Source organism: Erpetoichthys calabaricus, chromosome 7 (assembly GCF_900747795.2).
Source record: "Erpetoichthys calabaricus chromosome 7, fErpCal1.3, whole genome shotgun sequence".
NCBI lineage: Eukaryota > Metazoa > Chordata > Cladistia > Polypteriformes > Polypteridae > Erpetoichthys > Erpetoichthys calabaricus.
Genome location: NC_041400.2, coordinates 132,396,604 through 132,415,668, shown reverse-complemented (window position 1 = coordinate 132,415,668; position 19,065 = coordinate 132,396,604). Strand labels below are relative to the sequence as shown.

The 19,065-nt window shown below is 36.4% G+C and overlaps 1 protein-coding gene across 9 annotated transcripts in view; it reads left to right on the top strand.

Moving 5' to 3' along the window:
• Window positions 1-14,515, top strand: part of psd3l (pleckstrin and Sec7 domain containing 3, like) — a 649,947-nt gene extending 635,432 nt beyond the window's left edge. For all 9 annotated transcript variants that reach the window (XM_051929574.1, XM_051929571.1, XM_051929573.1 and 6 more), the window contains 2 exons: window positions 10,248-10,391; window positions 11,809-14,515. In XM_051929574.1, the coding sequence (XP_051785534.1) occupies window positions 10,248-10,391; window positions 11,809-12,024 (360 nt within the window). In that variant the 3' untranslated portion in view covers window positions 12,025-14,515. The remainder of the gene's footprint in view (window positions 1-10,247; window positions 10,392-11,808) is intronic.
• Window positions 14,516-19,065: the final 4,550 nt, after the last annotated feature.

Here is a 19,065-nt window from a genome sequence, read left to right as displayed (position 1 = left end):
AATGGTTAATATTTTGAGAGTGACACATTACTCAGTCTTAAGATTTTTTGTCATTGGATGAGCACTCTTGACTTACGGTGGGCCCTAATTTGAACAGTTTTTCCACATGTCAAAAGAAGCCATGATAAATAAAGGGTAATGCATTCTTTAGAACCTGAAGGATGTCAAGAATTTACTTTCTACATCCACTTCTTACCCATACAACCACTTGTTACCCAGGTTGTAAATCTGCATAGAATGAAAACACATACCTAAGTTGGAGGAGGAGAAATAGAAGTGACTATGAGTCATGTCTTGATGTGATTTTACTTACAGTAATTGTTTGTAACCAGATTAAATTGGTTTCCTTTAATTATGTGTTTGTAAGTTTGTGTATTTTTATTTTTTATTCCTGTTTTTTTTTTGTATATATACTGAGAAAGAGAGGTGTGCATAACAACAAACCATAGAAAAATAACTAAAATTAGGAATGGAACTGTTAATACAGTGATGTTTTTCATGCTTTTACCCTGTATTGGAATTTGTTGCCTCACCAAACATAACTTTTACGTTAGTTTAGCACAAGTTTCATCTAGGAGAAAACCAAACCATTGTAAAAGCTTTCATCTAACACAGTCCATGCAACAATCCTGAACAAGAATAAAAAATTCCAAAGGACAGATTTAATGGTTGATCAGCAAGTGATGCTGATATTGATGATATATTTTATTTATAATTGCAACTTTCCCATGCTCAAACGTGCTAGATGGACTTTTCCATCCTTCCTGCTTATTGGTAATTTGTCCATTTCTTAATTTAACCTGGCACTGAAGAAGTTAATTCTACTCTCTTTTCTGTTTTGAGAGTTTGAATGTAGTTTTCTAAAGTGGCTTCTATCAATTGTCATTAAATAATTAGGTGCAGTTTTCCTTCATATTTCAGAGCAAAAAATTTAGTCTAGAAATCAAATACGCAATGAAGAAACAATTATAGGATTTACTTAAAACAGCAGGTCCTGTAATATCAAAATGACAAAAGCGCTATTGAGGTCTGCAGTAACTTCAGCCTTTCCACACTCATTTTCAATTATTTTAATAGTCACAGAATTTAAACTATAATAGAACATAAAAAATTCCACAAATGAGAGGTGGTTATTTAGTGCATCAAGCTAATAGCTAACAGATTCCTGGATTTTGCTGGAATTACATTAGAATGGCAAACTATAGGAAGTAATTAGAACCCTAAATCTGTGTTGCTAGTTAAAAATTCTTCACACACATTGATTACTTCGAGAAAGAAAAGATGGTATAATTTGTTAATATATGTGCAGACTCTACAATAAACTTTCAACAAATGGACAAACATACACGTCACATATGTGTGCACACCATGTTAGGCCTATAATAGACTTATGATGTAAAAGCAGCTTCTTAAAATTCAAAATCTGGAATAATTTGGCATGGTGACATTCTTTCTGGATGCAAGTAAGTCAGTATAGTGCACATATGTATGAATATTTATGCTCAGTTATCCTCTACTACTTGTTGAGAAAATTACCTATTTCTGCATGAACATCACTTGATTAAGTGTGGGTTGAGTGTACAGGTTTTAATTATAAAATGATTAAGCAAATGTAGTAAAACTAAAGATAATGAAAGCAGAAAAAAATTGACAGACTGGTTTTGATTACATGTTATAATTAAGATTATCCTCTATATTTAATACACTCTTCTCTAAATTGGTTATGAAATGAGCAAGAATTTTCATCCACACATCTCAGTAGACATTGATAAGCATGATGTGGAATCTCATTTTGTTAAATGTTTGTGCGATCAGCCTACCTCACAGTATCTTCATTGAATCCTTTGTGATTTTGAAATTCAAATTAAACAGATGCAGTGAATTTATGAAGGCAGAATTATTGATGCAGTTCTTATATTGTAATAAGGGTGTTGCGACATGATAATGGACTGTGCAATTTATTTTATATACAGGAAACATGATACTTTAAACATTAGTATTTGAAGTTAAATAATGCTGCATATAATTTTCAAAACAATCACTAGGTTCATTTATTCTTTCAAATAAGATAAGGGAATGCATGACTAGTTAGAAAAAAATAATACACAGTGACCCAGCATATTGGAGACACCTCTTTATTTGCCCATATAGCTTGATAAACTTGAATGATACAGTATAACTGTCAAGATTGCAAAGCAGAAAATAAAGTAATTAGTGATGGGTTTACAATTGATACGCTTAATTATGTATTTGAAAATTTGTCCACTTCTTGTTTTGTCTGCATTTTAATGTCGATATATTATAATTTGTATTTTTTTGTTTCTTTCTTCTGTGCTCTTTTGCCCCTGCATATGGCATGCATAAAAAGGGACATGAAAGACTCTAGTACAGCATCTTTTGGATTGTTGTGAAAACACAGTGGTTATGGAAAATAATTTGTGTTGTCATAGAATAAGACATTTATAGTACCTCCAACATGTACTGATCCCAAAAAAAGCCCCAAAAACTGGTCAAACACATTTTATTAGCCTACCTCTGTCTTTAATCAACTGGTTACTTTGGAGGCAATTCACCAACCTCCATTATGTGGTTACTGGAAATACTGATGAAGAATATATATAGGTCTTTTCTGTCTTCCTTCCCTTCTTCTTTACTATTTGCAAAGAAGTCTTTCTTTCAAAACTTGATTGTATCTTCTGAAATAAATCATCTTCAAATCTCTCTTAAGTCCTCCTGCTGCTCTAAACCCATCATCCATCTCTCCTAATGATTTTGCTTCCTTCTGCATTTCAAAGTCAGTAGCAAACAAAAAGGAACAAGATTGTAGCCACCATTAAACTACTCAAGAATGGTAAAACTCCAGGAAATGACAAACTGAATGCTGAATTATTCAAAGCCAAACCAGGCATGGCAGTGAAAATCTTGCAACCACTGTTCACTGAAATTTGGGAGAAGGGGCAGATACCAAAAGAATGGACAAAAGGAATAATTAAGATTCTCAAGAAAGGTGCACTGACTGATTGCAACAATTGGCATGGTGTCAGACGTTTGGCATACCTAGTAAGATTCTAACCAAGATCACCATTCACTGGATTGGAGTAACTGTTGACAACTGCCTATGTAAAGAACAAGCTGGTTTCAGAAAGTACAGAGGCTGCAGTGGCCATATTTTTACCATGTACAACATCATAAAGCAATATACAGAGCGGGAAAAGCATTAATACATAAACTTTGTGGACTTTGAAAAAGCCTTTGACAGCATGCAACGGAGAAAGCCTATGGCAGATTTTGAGATTCTGTGAAATTCCCATCAAGATCATACATATCATCAGGAGTTTTGTATGTATTTTTTACCTGTACAGTAGGCAATGTAAACCTATCCTTTGATGTTAAGAAAGGAGTAAGTCAGGGCTGTGTGATGTTTGCCATGCTTTTCAGCCTGGCCATGGAAGACTTTGACTTTGCAGATGATCTTGCCTTGCTGTCCTACAAACACCAACACATGCAGGAAAAAAACTGAATGTGTTTGCCTCTTTGGAGGTCAGGTGGAACTGAGAGTGAGCCAAAAGAAAAGAGAGATCATTGAACGTGGAATCCCCTGCACTAATTAAAGTATATGCTGCTTACTTACCTAGGCAGTGTCATATGCCAGGATGGTGAGATGTGTGGGGACACCAAGAACAGAATAGGAAAAGCAAAGAATGCCTTCAGAATCATGGAAAATGTGTGGAAGTCATCCAGGTATACCATACACACCAAATTAAAACTGTATTAAAAGTCATGTCCTATCTACACTGCTGGAAGGGTCAGAATGTAGGCACATGACAACAAATGACCCAACCAAGCTGTCAACGTTTGACACCATAAGCCTTTGGAAGATATTGGGCTTTTTCTGGACCAGAAAGATCTCCAATTGCAACCTCCTTCTCACTCCGATGTCAACAAGATGGCATGGGTAATACCATAATAAAGAGGCACTGGAAGTGGTTGGGACATGTGATGAGGAGAGATGCTGATACATTCATTAAAACAGGACTCTACTGGACCCCTGAAGGACATACGAAATGTGGTAGACCAAGAACAAACTGGCGACGAATAGTGGCTGACAAGATGAAGGCTATGAACTATACTTGGGACACACTGGAGACTATGGCCAAAGACAGACTGCTGTAGATGAACTTTGCTGCTGGCCTACACGCCAGAGGGCAAAAAGGGCAGTAAGTAAGAAACATACAAGAACAGTTTAAGTCTCCTAAACCTTCCTATGACCAACCTCTGTGTCCTTCTTCTCTTTTTTTTTTTTTCTTCTTCAACTTTCCTTTGAATGATTCAGATATTTCTGACCTACTCTATAACCACAGACCCACCACTTGTGCACTGGAACCTATTCCTTCACATGTTCTTCATTCCATCAGTCCCTCCTTGAAGCCCTACATTTATTCTCATCTTAATAGCTCACTGACCTCTGGTATCTTCCCCATTGATTTCAAGAAATGTCTTGTTATCCCTAACGTTAAGAAACCATCTCTCAACCCATCTGCCATTGAGAATTTCTGTTCTGTCTCTCTTCTTATCCAAGACTGCAAAATGCATATTCCACAAACTATCCTCTCTTTTCCGTAATAATTTGGAGACCGTGTAAAATAAGTGTTTTTTATTTCTACATAGTGAGACTGAAATGTATGCAACTACCCTTAAATCAAAGTGTGCAATGTACACTTTAATCGCGTCTGAATTGTTTGATTTCTAATTTTAAACTATTGAGCAGATGTTTTCATAACATAAGGATAATAGAAGATGGATATATGCAAGTATCTAGAGAGATATATGTATATAAATATGTAGAAGAATGACAGTAACAAACAACACAAAACTTAAAATTACAAAAGCTCAATTGAACTTTTTCCTATATATCGGAAAGGCCACATAACTTGCGAATTCTATCTCTTTGCTTAGGTACAGTGCATCTGGAAAGTATTCACAGCGCATCACTTTTTCCACATTTTGTTATGTTAAAGACTTATTCCAAAATGGATTAAATTCATTTTTTCCTCAGAATTCTACACACAACACCACATAATGACAACGTGAAAAAAGTTTACTTGAGGTTTTTGCAAATTTATTAAAAAAAAAAAAAAAAACTGAAATCACATTATATACAATAGATTAGTTTAGAGAATAGTTGTATTTATTTACAAACAAAAACTATATTAACAAAATATAGTATTAACAAAATTAATTAATTTATATAATAATGTAATGACCAGCATAATAAGCAAATACAACTCCGAGGTACTGGAGTTTTGTATGTTTTACTTGGAGTCTTTGTTCCGTAACAAATGGTGCCCTGTCTTATACTCCACTATCTGGGTTGCTGAGCATATCTCCAAAACAATAAAAGAAAGCTTTACCAACCTGTTTATTTCCTGACACTCATGTTCCTTTTTTCTCTATACTGCAAACAGTCCTGTTTATTTTTTCTCCGTACTCAAAACCCTTCTCATGTCACTCATCTCCTAAGTGGCATGTTCGTCTATCACAGAACATACGGTAAGCCCTTCACTCAGTCCTATCACTTACACAACATTCCGCCCTTTCTGCTCCCGCACAGCATATCAGAAGCTGCCTGCACGTCACAATATATTAACAAAACATAATATAAAAAGAACATTACAATGCAGAAGAACTTTAATATTAATACAGAATAACATTACTGTCAGTGGTTACCATTTTGACATGTTTTTCAATTTTGTCAGCATCACGCTTTATATCGTTCACCCATGTTCTTCCTACTCCGTAAATTGAAACAATACTTGAAGTGCTTTTGCTGTTTCGTAAACGTTTAATAATTTCAATTTTTTGTGACAATTCCAACACCATATGCATATATTTATTGGCCATATCAATATATGGTAGTTTAATTGTAACAAAAGAGAAAAACTACAAAATGCCATTAAAGCTGAAGGTATGTGATTTCAAAATGCTGTGTGATATATGGTGCTGGGTAAAAACACTATGCGCTAGCAAAAGGAAGAGCTTTTCCAATGTGCATAGCTTGCAATGTATCGTGTGGCAGTAGTAGTAGGTAGACAGTGGCGTGCTCAATTTTTTTTTTTTTACAGTTAATCGAGTGACAGATAATTGAGGTTTTACTGTATTATAAAATCCATATACTTAATACTATAATGGGAAGTACTGGAAAACAGGATAATAAAGTTTTAAAACATTTATCTCTTTATTTGTTAAGTTGTTAGAACGTGTCATTCTCTGCATGACTACTTTTGCCAAGATTTTTATGCATGCAATAATTTTTTAATGTTTATTTCACATTGTGCAGTTTACAAAGTAATTCCATATTATACTTCTAAACAAATTCACTAGAATTTTGCTGGAGAGATTTCTTGCTGAAAACTAAGCATGAAATAGGGCAGCTTCTTGTAATCCTGCTGCTGACTTGCAATCACATAATAATTAATGAATCAATTTAACATTTAGACTAACTAAAACTTTTTTTTAATTGTTGGCTCTGCATCCGGCAATTGTATTTACTTGGTGTGTAACAGTCTTTTGAAAAAAATAGCATGTCATTATAGTTTTTGTACACTCAATGAAACGTGGAGAAGAGTTCCATACTATAATTTGTACCATAAGTGCACAGAAACCTACAGAACCTGCCTAAAAAAGCCGGATAGTTTTTCAAAGATAGATTTGCTGCTTCCATTGTATTTCAATTTATAATAATAATACCATCAAATTAAAAAACAGTGTTAAACTAAAAAGAATAATCAGAAAGGCGTTTTATTTAATGACTCTGAGTTACTTGTTCACTGTCACATCCTAAACCTCAGAAACCAGCAATATTAATTTGTTTAGCAGGATAAGTAACCCACATTCTTTGCTATGTTTCAGCTTGCATTTCACTGTGAACCAGTAGCAAATTAATATTAAATTAATAAAAAGCAGCCAATAATAACAAATTTACTTAGTACCAGAGGAGTGTAATGTTTTTCTCAATATGTCATCAATATACTAATAGAATTTTTTTTTCTTTGCATGGTTTCCCAGGTACTGATATCAGAGTCTATGTAGCAGTCCCAAGGTTTGCTGTGGGAATGTAAAAGCAATGCATTTTATTGGTGCATGCCATAGAAACTGGTTTAATCGAGCTCCTGACACAGTTCTTCTGCTGAAGTTGCCTCCAGAGGCAGTTGGAACTCTTTTGTGAGTGATGCAACAGAGGATAGGCAATTTTCACACGCCATGTGCTTCAGCACTCTGTGTCCCCACTCTTTGAGTTTGTGTGATCTGTTACAAACATGGCTGAGCTGTTGTAGCTCCTAGACATTCCCACTTCACAAAATTAGCACTCACATCAGGGGCAGATCTAGCAGAGTATAAATTTCACATACTGACTTGTCACAAATGTGGCATCCTATGACAGTGCCACATTTAAAGTCACTAAGCTCTTCAGTATAACCCATTCTACTGCCCATGTTTGTCAGTGGAGATTACATGGCTATGTGCTTGATTTTATGCACCTGTCTTACACTAAGTGTGGCTGAAACACCTTAACTTCTTGATTTGGAAGGCACCCATATTCTTTTGAACATATAGTGTATGTTTGTTATATTCCTAATTGGCCAAACATACCTTCATTTAAGTTGTTACAAGTCAATGTGTACACAGAAGAAGACTACTGTGCTTAAGATGCAAAATGTGGAACTTGTTTTTGACAACTGGATAGCATTCAACACATTTTGCTTTTGTAATAATTTAAAAAAAATAATTTCAAAAACGCATTTCTGTGTAATTAAGTAATATGTATTACTCTTACGTCATTTATTGGTTGACAGCCATATTGTGTAGTGACTCAATTACAAAAAGAGATTTAAATGAGGGGCGGCACGGTGGTGCAGTGGGTAGCGCTGCTGCCTCGCAGTTGGGAGACCTGGGGACCCGGGTTCGCTTCCCGGGTCCTCCCTGCGTGGAGTTTGCATGTTCTCCCCGTGTCCACGTGGGTTTCCTCCGGGCGCTCCGGTTTCCTCCCACAGTCCAAAGACATGCAGGTTAGGTGGATTGGCGATTCTAAATTGGCCTTGGTGTGTGGGTGTGTTTGTGTGTGTCCTGCGGTGGGTTGGCACCCTGCCCAGGATTGTTTCCTGCCTTGTGCCCTGTGTTGGCTGGGATTGGCTCCAGCAGACCCCCGTGACCCTGTGTTCGGATTCAGCGGGTTGGGAAATGGATGGATGGATGGATTTAAATGAGATGTATTGAGTGAACCTCTGTTGTTTTTAGGCATGCCGGATTGACAGATTTGTGCCTTTAGGCTTTAAATAAGAGCCAAATAAAAAGGCAGCTGTATATTTTGCAGAATTTCATGTTAATACTTAATACTTTGTAAATATAATAAAAATAATGCAGTAATAATAATATCATGGCCTAAATTTTGGAATAATATTCTTGTTGTGGCATCCTAGGCAATTGTCAGTGATACTCAGCAGCATGTGAATCTGTGAGTATTTTTCATTATGAATATGTTTTATTGAAGAAAAAGCAAATACAGTGGAACCTCGGTTTGCGAGTAACTTGGTTTACGAGTGTTTTGCAAAACGAGCAAAAATTTTTAATAAATTTTGACTTGATAAATGAGCGAGGTCTTGCAGTACGAGTAGTATGTATACGCTTTGTCTGCTGAGCGTCATGTGATCACAACTGAGCTGATGGTTCTCTCTGTCTCTCGCTGCGGGATTGTGGGCAATCGTCTCCTATTCTCCGTCTGAGTCGGCGTGCCTCACTCAACATCCGTACGAGCGTATACTGTTTACTACAGCATTAGCATTGTGACTGTGTGTGTGTGCGCGCACGCGCGTATGTGTGTGTACACACACGCGCTCGTGTATGTGTGTGTACTCGCTTGCGCGCATGTGTGCTGTGACGTGCGAGTCCCTGTCTTGCACCCTAAAACACAAAGCTGAGTCTCAGTATTTTAACAACACCAGCTTTATTCAGCTTGAAACCGCAACAGCGCGGTTATTTATTGTAGCGGGATCTGCCGCTCTCCTATAAACAGACACAGCAGTCAGGCAGGGCCCTGCGCATTTGTAATGTTCCTTGTTCCTTGTATCACCCATCGACGGCAGGCGCTTATAGCATGTCCGCAGTCTTTTCGGATTCGCTTTTACGGCGAACTGCTACAGCGCTGGGAGACTGCGACTGCTTTGGGATGCTCTTCTGCGTGTCGTCCCGTTGGGTGCAATCCCACAAGAGTGTAGAAACTCACTCACACCAGCCATTATTCTTTTCAAAGGTAAAGTGCAGGTTAATTTGTTTTATGTATTTTTACTTTATATTTTGTATTAATCATTTTTATATGAATAGCTTTGGGTTGTGGAACAAATCATCTGAGTTTCCATTATTTCTTAAGGGGAAATTCACTTTGATATACGGGTGCTTTGGACTACGAGTACGTTTCCGGAACAAATTATGCCCGCAAACCGAGGTTCCACTGTAACATGAAATTCATCGCAAGTGCTAGTGTCTTGTTAAAAAAAAAAAAAAAAACTGGTTGGAACCACTATCCTTTGTTGTGCAGCATTTTAGGACCGGTATTATCCATCCATTCTGTTGGGTGGAGACAGGTATGGTTTGGTACAGTAGAGCCTACAACATAGCGTGTATTCCAATTAATCCACACTACTTTAAACTTTCTATATGTGCTATTTATGTGACCATCCTCAAAATATATGACTTCGCAAACCACAGTAGATTCCATCCATACTATTAGCATAGGCTTTTCATGTAGTTCCTTCTTCAAGGAAGAAGAATTTCAATTTGATTTATTCTTATGTAGATAGCACTCATCAATGAATAAAGGTTCGGAGAACCTATACTGATTTACAATTGTTATAAAGCAACATTGCGTTGCACCAAGCATACAAGATTAGTAAACATTAACAGAGAATTCAGTAAGTCTAGGAAAATCAAATTATGCTAACACAAATGCAAACTAAACAAATGCATGGTCATGGTAGTATGGTAGTATTTTCTATTGCATTTTATACAGTGAAATTCATTCTTGCATGTCTAACCAACATAACCAGAGTAGGAGGATAATTGATAATTCTGCAGCACCAAGCTAACTGGCCTCCCTAGCCGTCCCATGCATTAATACTTATAAATAGTTTTGTTCATATTGCCATAATTTTTCTGGTGTAAAAATAACCAAGACTTTTACCTTTCATTGACAGGAGGAACAGCTAAAATCTCATGAGGCCAAACTAAAGCATATTTCCACTGAGCTGGCTGAACACCGATCCTATCCACCTGATAAGAAGGTGAAAGCGAAGGAGATTGATGAATACAGACTCAAAGAGCACTATTTGGAGTTTGAGGTAGGAAATATTAAATTACTTGTAGGACCAATTCATTTTTGAATGATTTTTATATATCTCCTAGTACAAATTGCACAAAATTTGCCTTAAATTTTATTCTAATTAATTATTACAGAAGTAGTTAACAGCTTACTAAAACATTTTAATTATTGATGACATTGTCAGTACTCTACTAAGATTGTGAATAAGATAAACATGTTAAAAATAATATTTCTCAAAATGCAGTTTCATGTGTGCATACTTCCCCCATGCATAAGTTTCATAGCTTAAGAGAAGGGTGCCCAAAATGGATTTAATCCTTATATACTGTACATTCTAAATTTTATTTCATGCATAAGACATTTCATATGTGAAATCTCCCTGACTTGTAATTCAACTTGATAATCACACTTATTTTCTGCAACACTTTTTTTTATTCGTGATGATGTGACCCTAGAGTGGTTTAATCATATCTCACTATATTAGTGTATCATCCCAAGTATACTGATTACCAGTGAACCAGCATATTATGACCACCTAACTTTTGTGCTGTTTCTTCTCTGAGTGCTGCTAAAACCGCTCCTGCTCTACAAAAGTGGTATCTGGCACTAACTTGTGCAAGCTGAGAGGTGGAGCCACAGTGAATCCGACTTATTTCAACCTTCCCACAGGTACTTAATCGGATTGAGATCTTGGGAGTTTGGAGACCAGGGCAACACCTTGAACTCCGCACCATGTTCCTCAAATCATTTCTATGTGTTAGCAATATGCATTCTGACTGGCCTGTGGGACAGTGTTTGATTTACTGTGTCATGACACATTACTCCTGTAACCAATCTATCTGCGATTCATGCACAGCAGCTCTTCTGTTGGTTCATGCCAGGCAGGGTAGCCTTCATTAACCTCTCGCATCAATGAGTCATGGCCACACAACACCCTTTTGGCAGTTTGTGGGTTTTTTTTTTTTTTCCTCCTTGGACCACTGTGGGTGGTTATACACTGTGGCTGACCGCAAGTACCCTACAAGTCTTGTCAGTTTGGAAATGCAGTGACACAGTTGTTTGGCCGTAACAATTTAAACCTTTCAAAGTTACTCGGGTCTTTAAATCTACTCATATCTTCTGCATTCAGCCCGTCAACTAAGAGTATCTAATGACAGCTTTTATTGTGATATATCACTGAGCTTGACATGCATCATTGTTATGAGATGGTCAGTACATCAGTCACTTCATATGGCAGTGGTCATAATGTTTTGCCCCATTAGTTTCCTTTTTTTTTAGTACTTTTGTACAATTAAAATGTTTAAGAAGTGGAACATTCATATTCCTTACAATGTACATGTTAAGCATACTGTTTAATACAAAAATATGTACAGTTTTAAAATATTTTCCATCTACTAATCTCATGACTAATTATAGGTAAATTTCCTTTCTGATAGGAAAACAGATATGAAACATACGTGAAACTTCTGAAAGAAGGAGTAAAAGAGCTGCTGCCCAGCAAGGAAAGTGACGGCAGTGGGCTTAAGAAATCCCATTCAAGTCCTTCACTCAACCAGGAGTCTTCACCAGCCAATGCAAAAGTCAAGCGCAATATCTCAGAAAGGAAAGACTGCAGACCAGAAGCACCAAATTCAAAGCAAAAGATCACCTAGGTTGCCACATTTCCTCTTAACAAGTGCAAAAGATGTAAAAGAAAAAAGCAGATAAAATGTAACTATCTGGCACTACCAGAGGAGAGTTAAAGGATTGAAAATAAAGAGAAACAAAGCAGCAGTCCATTAATAATAGCAAATTACTGACTGGTGCTTGTGTATTATTTTCTATTGTATATTTTGTTGCTTACTGTATAAATGGTTGTAGAATTTATTTTGTTGCAAGGCTTTAAACAAAAGTGTCACTCTCCTTACTTTACACTGCAATGTCGGGTATATAGAGTATCAGAACAACTATTTACTGTCTCTTGGGCAAAGCAAATGATATTTTATTAATGTTTGTCCAGACCTCATAACTGAGGTATGTAAATAAATTGTATTAAATTCAGACATGGTACAGAGGACAAATATCATAGATGGCTTATCTGTTGATGTTTATCGTGGTTTTAATTGTTTGTAGGTGATGTGTGAGTATATTTTTTTGACAGAGCCATATAAAACATAGATGGTACAGTACTTAAAATATATACTTTAGCATTTAAATTCTATTGTAAGTAGAATCCCTTTCTGTATAGAGGTGCCCTTTCAACTGCTCAGTTCACTTCAGACATTAAAAATTTACTTTAAGTTGTAAATATATGAAGCTGATGTATTTTTTGATAAAACAAATCTTTTGAGAAGTCGTGCTAAGTTATATTAAAGTTTATTTTGGTTAAAAGTAAAGAACATGTTTTTAGTGTAAAGTAGCAGAAAACACATAGTTGAAGGCTACTTTATCCTGTTTCAAAATCTGAGCATGTTAAGTCAACACTAATGTCAAGCAGTATTATAGTGTTACATTTGTGTTATCTGTGTGTGCTTTTTCTGTTTCTTTACTTCAAAGTGCAGCATCAGTTAACGTGTTGAGTTTAAAGAGGATTGTCATTAATCTGAGCAACAAAAGGAAGATTAACAGTCACATTTCTACTTTAGTAGGTGAACCATTCATTTTGTAAAATCTACAAAATATAAAGAATGTTTTTTTAAGTAGTGTAAATGCCAACTATCCTTATTTGTGTCTTTTTATAACATTTTCTGTAATTTTGAAATCTAATTTCATATCTGTAATATTGTAAAGACATAACTAGTATTTATAGAGCACTTTATAAATAACTTATTTTAAGCCCGTTTACAAAGCTGTTTAAAATGTCACCATTTTGGTAGGAGTGTCAGAAGGTAGAGACTTTTTTGTTTTCTTTATTGAAGTTTATAAGGCAAAACCTGATACGCATACATACATGACTTTACAGCTAAAGTTATGCACATGACTGCTTTGCCCAGTGGTATGACACTTCACTGAGGATTTAGAGCATATTGTCTAAAAAGCTACAGCAGAGTACTGAGTTATTGTTTTGATGCATATTGCCATTGTCAAATGCCAGCATTACTAAAGGGTTTATGAGCAACAGCCCGCTAAACACAGTGTTCAAATAATTTTGTGTGTGCGCGTGTATGTCTGCTGTTTTCTTATTTTTACATAATTTGTTACTACCTTACGCATTGTGCACTTGTACATCCTCTTACCAACATTAGTAGGATATATTTCATTTTCATTTTAAACCTTTACAGTGGATATTAAAATTATTCAAAGACTAGACAGACAGTCTTTGTGTCCAACAATTTGTACTGAAAACAGAAGAGAACAAATTTATTCCTTCACCACCAGTTAAATCAAGGTACTTTTATGTACAGAGTTATCATATATTTTTCTCACATTTGTTGCCCCTTCTATTTTATAAATGCAAGAGTAATATTACAATAACCATACTTTAGTATTTTAAATAAATCCGAAGTGTTTAAAATAATGACTTAAATAGAGGAGACATATGATTTTTCTGAGCATACAGTAGTGATATGTGTTAATATGGTAGTCTGATGACTACATTAATTTAATTGTTCTTTGTGTTTCTATGAGGTACTGAACAAAAACAAGTTGGATAAATGTTCAATGTTATTTCTTTCATTTTCTAAGAGTAGCTGCTTTAGGTACACGAAATTGGAGAAGGTAAGGATACCTTCTGCTTTAATTGAGACATGGTACTGACAATTCAGGTGCCTTTTATTTGAGGTGTCATTTTAGCTTTTTGGTTTGGGGAAGAAACACACCACAATAGCTTCTTCTAACTTTGAAAATTTTAGTGTTTACCTCTTACTATAGTGTAGTCTTCAGCTTATCACCGCTGTAAGTATTTGTGTCAGCTCTTCTCTTAGTACAGTTCGGAGTATTTTCAGCAAAATCGAACATACTAGATTTCTATTATGTGCAGCAAAATCATCCCTCAATTACATGTCGACAAGGGTTGTCAGAAACACACAAAAGCCAGATTATTGGGATATTGGCCCTCCATATATGTGAAGGGAATTCAGATTTCATACTGATGCAAAAAAGTCTGCCTGCATTTAAATCCGATTTTGTTTTTTGTTGGAGGAATAAAATACACATTGATGTAAACATTTTTGTTTTAATTTTTTTGCTGGAGGTTTTAAAATAAATACTTAAATTTATTTTAAGTATTTATTAAGGAGGATTTGTATTGTTTTAAGAAGTAAACCCCAATACTGAATGTTACTTTTCATAAATGTATTTCTTTAATAATTTTTGCATTTTATTCTGCATACAGGTTCTGTTCAGGACAATCAAATGTTTGGATTTAATAACAGTAGCCTTAATAGATGCAAAAAACTGCATGGGTACAATGAATACGGTTACATTTAAAATAGATGTCATTGCTGAGTTAGTTGTTGTAGAGATATTATTATTAATATATATATATATATATATATATATATATATATATATATATATAATATGCGCTGACTGAAGACCTTGTTAATTTATTAATTTTCAATCCCCTTTTTTCCTTTTTTTTTTTTCAGGCCAAAATAATCTTACTATGTTTTACTATGTAGAGAAAAGCCAAGCAAAATGACACCTTTTATTGGCTAACTAGAAAGATTACAATATGCAAGCTTTCGAGGCAACTCAGGCCCCTTCTTCAGGCAAGATGTAATCTTGTGAAGAAGGGGCCTGAGTTGCCTCAAAAGCTTGCATATTGTAATCTTTCTAGTTAGCCAATAAAAGGTGTCATTTTGCTTGGCTTTTCTCTACATTCATAATGGCTAACACGGTACAACACCTTAGTACTATGTTTTACTATAAAGGCCTAAGCATATATAATTTTCTTGCATTATTTTTCACATTAAGTCAGACAAGTACATTTTTGTAGCTGTTCCTGTTAGAAAGAATCTTAATCATTTCTGTTTTTATTACAGTTAGTTCATTTGCGTTTTAATTGTTGTTAACATTGATTAAATGATTGTAAAAGAAAAAAAAAACTTGAAAGTATTCAAAATTCAACTCCGACCTCTTGGCTGCAGCACTTAAGTGTGTGTTCTCAGCAATGACTAGCAGTAGGACTTTGATTCCATCTTGGTCTGTCTTATTCCTTTTATTTATTTATATGTCACTGCAGGCAAAACAGTTATCATTATCTGAGAAATTGAATTGTGAAAAATGAGAAAAGAGATGCATACCATTTTGTGTAGAGTTTTATTTCATTACTGTACATACATCAATCCATCACTTATATCAATAATTATATAAATGGTCTCCTGAGAAACAATATGGAAAAAATAAACCGCCTGTGTCTAGGGGTGTTGGTTCCTAAAACCTTCATTAAATATACATACTAAGTGTTATGTATAAGATGAGCCCAGGGACACAGCTCTGAAAGCTGTGATATTGTACAATTTTCAGCTGTGTACTTGTTGAAAATAATGTTTTCTGCTATTCTTTCTATAAGTTTTTATATAATTTAAGCCCTGGGTATGTTGTTGGTTGTTAGGCTAACTTTATTGACATTCACAATGGTTCTTGTTTCTTATATGAAGAAGCATATTTCATTGTTCAAGATTTAGGTGGTACCTAAACTGTTGAAGGACTGCAAAATAAAATTCTATGTAATCTCCTTTTATTTGTCATTTGTTGTCAATAACATAAGATCATTGAATCATTCTTTTTGGGAAATGTGCAAAAAACAGCTAACAAACTGAAATTTAGAAATAAAAATAAGCACAAAGTTAATGTGTAAATGTGCTACTGTGTTACGGACAGTAAGGTCACATACAGAAAGAATGGTAATCCACTCCCAAACTTAAATTAATATTACAATTGAAATGGAACAAAAGCACATTTCCAGTTCAAATGGCCTCTTTTTCAGATCATTATTTTATTCCTCTATCTGAAATTAGCAATCTTAATTAATCTAGTATAAAATCAACATGAAAGAAGTACCATGGTTATCAGTCTGCGTTCAGTTTCAATTTTCCTTTCTTATTACATAAGAGAAGACCGAGAAGATTGATTGGGCTAAACTGATGTGCCTTGCCTCCCTGCCATCAAAGCACAGCATGCACTAGAATCCACATCATACACACCTTGAACACGTCCATCATGATCATTTTTTCTGTTATTCATCAAGGAGAATAAACTTGACTTTAACAGCATCTTGAGTCCCCAATTCAAAACTTCCATGGCCAAGGCACAACACCCGTTTACCATGAAATTACCCTTCTGTTGAATCCATTGAGCCAATTGTGCTTCAAGTGGTTGCAATTGAGAATCATTTTGCTGCCGATCTGCTATATGTGCTCACTGATTGTTTAGGAACTATACTTAAAGTTAGCATCATGTGAACAAATCTTTTAACTTTAAGACCTGTCAGGGCCAAGTTGCAGTTCTTGTTACCATGGAGTGGAATAATATTAAGACAAAAGTTCCAGCGCAGTCTGTGTAAGGCTGTGTCTCATAAGACAACTTTTCTAGGGATTTTCAGCCGCAGACTTCACTTATGTAATCTTAGCAAGTGGGTTCAGTCATCTAGTTGGACATACCCAGCAATTCACTGCAACTAGTCCATGGCTCACCCTGACAAATTCAAATAGGTCTTTGTCTTTAGCCGTAGGGACAATCTCTGTATTCATGAGAGCTGAGCTTACAGCCAATGAATGCTCATCCGGAAGTTCATTACATAAAATGCAGCAACAAGGAATAAGCAATGTGGCTGTTTTGGACCTGACAAAGAGAAGAGAAGCTCATCTGTCTGATGTCTTGTGTTTTCCATACCACAACAGAATAGGGAAAAAGAAAAAAGGGTTGTGAGATAGCCGGTGAACTTGCCGTAACTGTTAACATTTTGTACAACACAAGCTTCCTCAGGCTGCACGCTATTATCTGTCAGAATGAGGGGTGAACACAACTGTGCTGGAAGATTGGCTGCTAAATTTGACAATGATGTAAACTGTCCAGTTCAGTAATGTGACATAAACTTAATTAACTGTCTAATATGGCAAGCCACATCAAAAATAACCCAAAATAAATACCTGTAGTGCTTTTTTTATTATTTGAAGTGCATTTCAAGGTATCATAAATAAATTTCTATCCATCCATCCATTATCCAACCCGCTGAATCCGAACACAGGGTCACGGGGGTCTGCTGGAGCCAATCCCAGCCAACACAGGGCACAAGGCAGGAAACAATCCTGGGCAGGGTGCCAACCCACCGCAGGACACACACAAACACACCCACACACCAAGCACACACTAGGGCCAATTTAGAATCGCCAATCCACCTAACCTGCATGTCTTTGGAATGTGGGAGGAAACCGGAGCGCCCGGAGGAAACCCACGCAGACACGGGGAGAACATGCAAACTCCACGCAGGGAGGACCCGGGAATCGAACCCAGGTCCCCAGATCTCCCAACTGTGAGGCAGCAGCGCTACCCACTGCGCCACCGTGCCGCCCATATCCCAAATCACTTCCTGACAATTTTCCTGTTCTTTCAATGGGAGTTCCTGTTAATTTTAGGATATCTTGATGCATTTGAGATATCTTCAAATGCAAGGAGAGTTACTTTGAGATCTTGAAATGTATTTGAGATACCTTTGTTTTTCAGATATCTTGAAATAACTTTTTAAAAATATCTTAAAATGTATTTGAGATGTCCTGAAATATATTTTCTCAAATGGAGCAGACACATATTTTAAAGTATCAATAAATTAATATGAGATATTTGTTCTGTTCTGTGTATTGTATTGTATTGTATTGACCCCCTTCTTTTGACACCCACTGCACGCCCAACCTACCTGGGAAGGGGTCTCTCTTTGAACTGTCTTTCCCAAGGTTTCTTCCATTTTTTCCCTACAAGGTTTTTTTTGGGAGTTTTTCCTTGTCTTCATAGAGAGTCAAGGCTGGTGGGGGGCTGTCAAAAGGCAGGGCCTGTTAAAGCCCATTGCAGCACTTCCTGTGTGATTTTGGGCTATACAAAAATAAATTGTATTGTATTATATCTCAAAATTCAGCTCACCTTTTAAAGTGTGAGGTAGGAACGATCTCCTCAGTCTGTCAGTGGAGCAGGGCAGTGACAGCAGTCTGTCACTGAAGCTGCTCCTCTGTCTGGAGATGATACTGTTTAGTGGATGCAACGGATTCTCCATGATTGACAGGAGTGCCTGTCACTCTGCCACAGATGCCAAACTGTCCAGCTCTGTGCCTACAATAGAGCCTGCCTTCCTCACCAGTTTGTCCAGGCGTGAGGCGTCCTTCTTCTTTATGCTACCTCCCCAGCACACCATTGTGTAGAAGAGGGCACTCGCCACAACCGTCTGATAGAACATCTGCAGCATCTTATTGCAGATGTTGAAGGATGCCAGCCTTCTAAGGAAGTATAGTCGGCTCTGTCCTTTCTTCCACAGAGCGTCAGTATTGGCAGTCCAGTCCAGTTTATCATCCAGCTGCACTCCCAGGTATTTATAGGTCTGCACCCTCTGCACACAGCCACTTCTGATGATCACGGGGTCTGGGAGGGGCCTGGGCCTCCTAAAATCCACCACCAGCTCCTTGGTTTTGCTGGTGTTCAGGTGTTGGTGGTTTGAGTCGCACCATTTAATAAAGTCCTTGATTTGGTTCCTATACTGCTCCTCCTGCCCACTCCTGATGCAG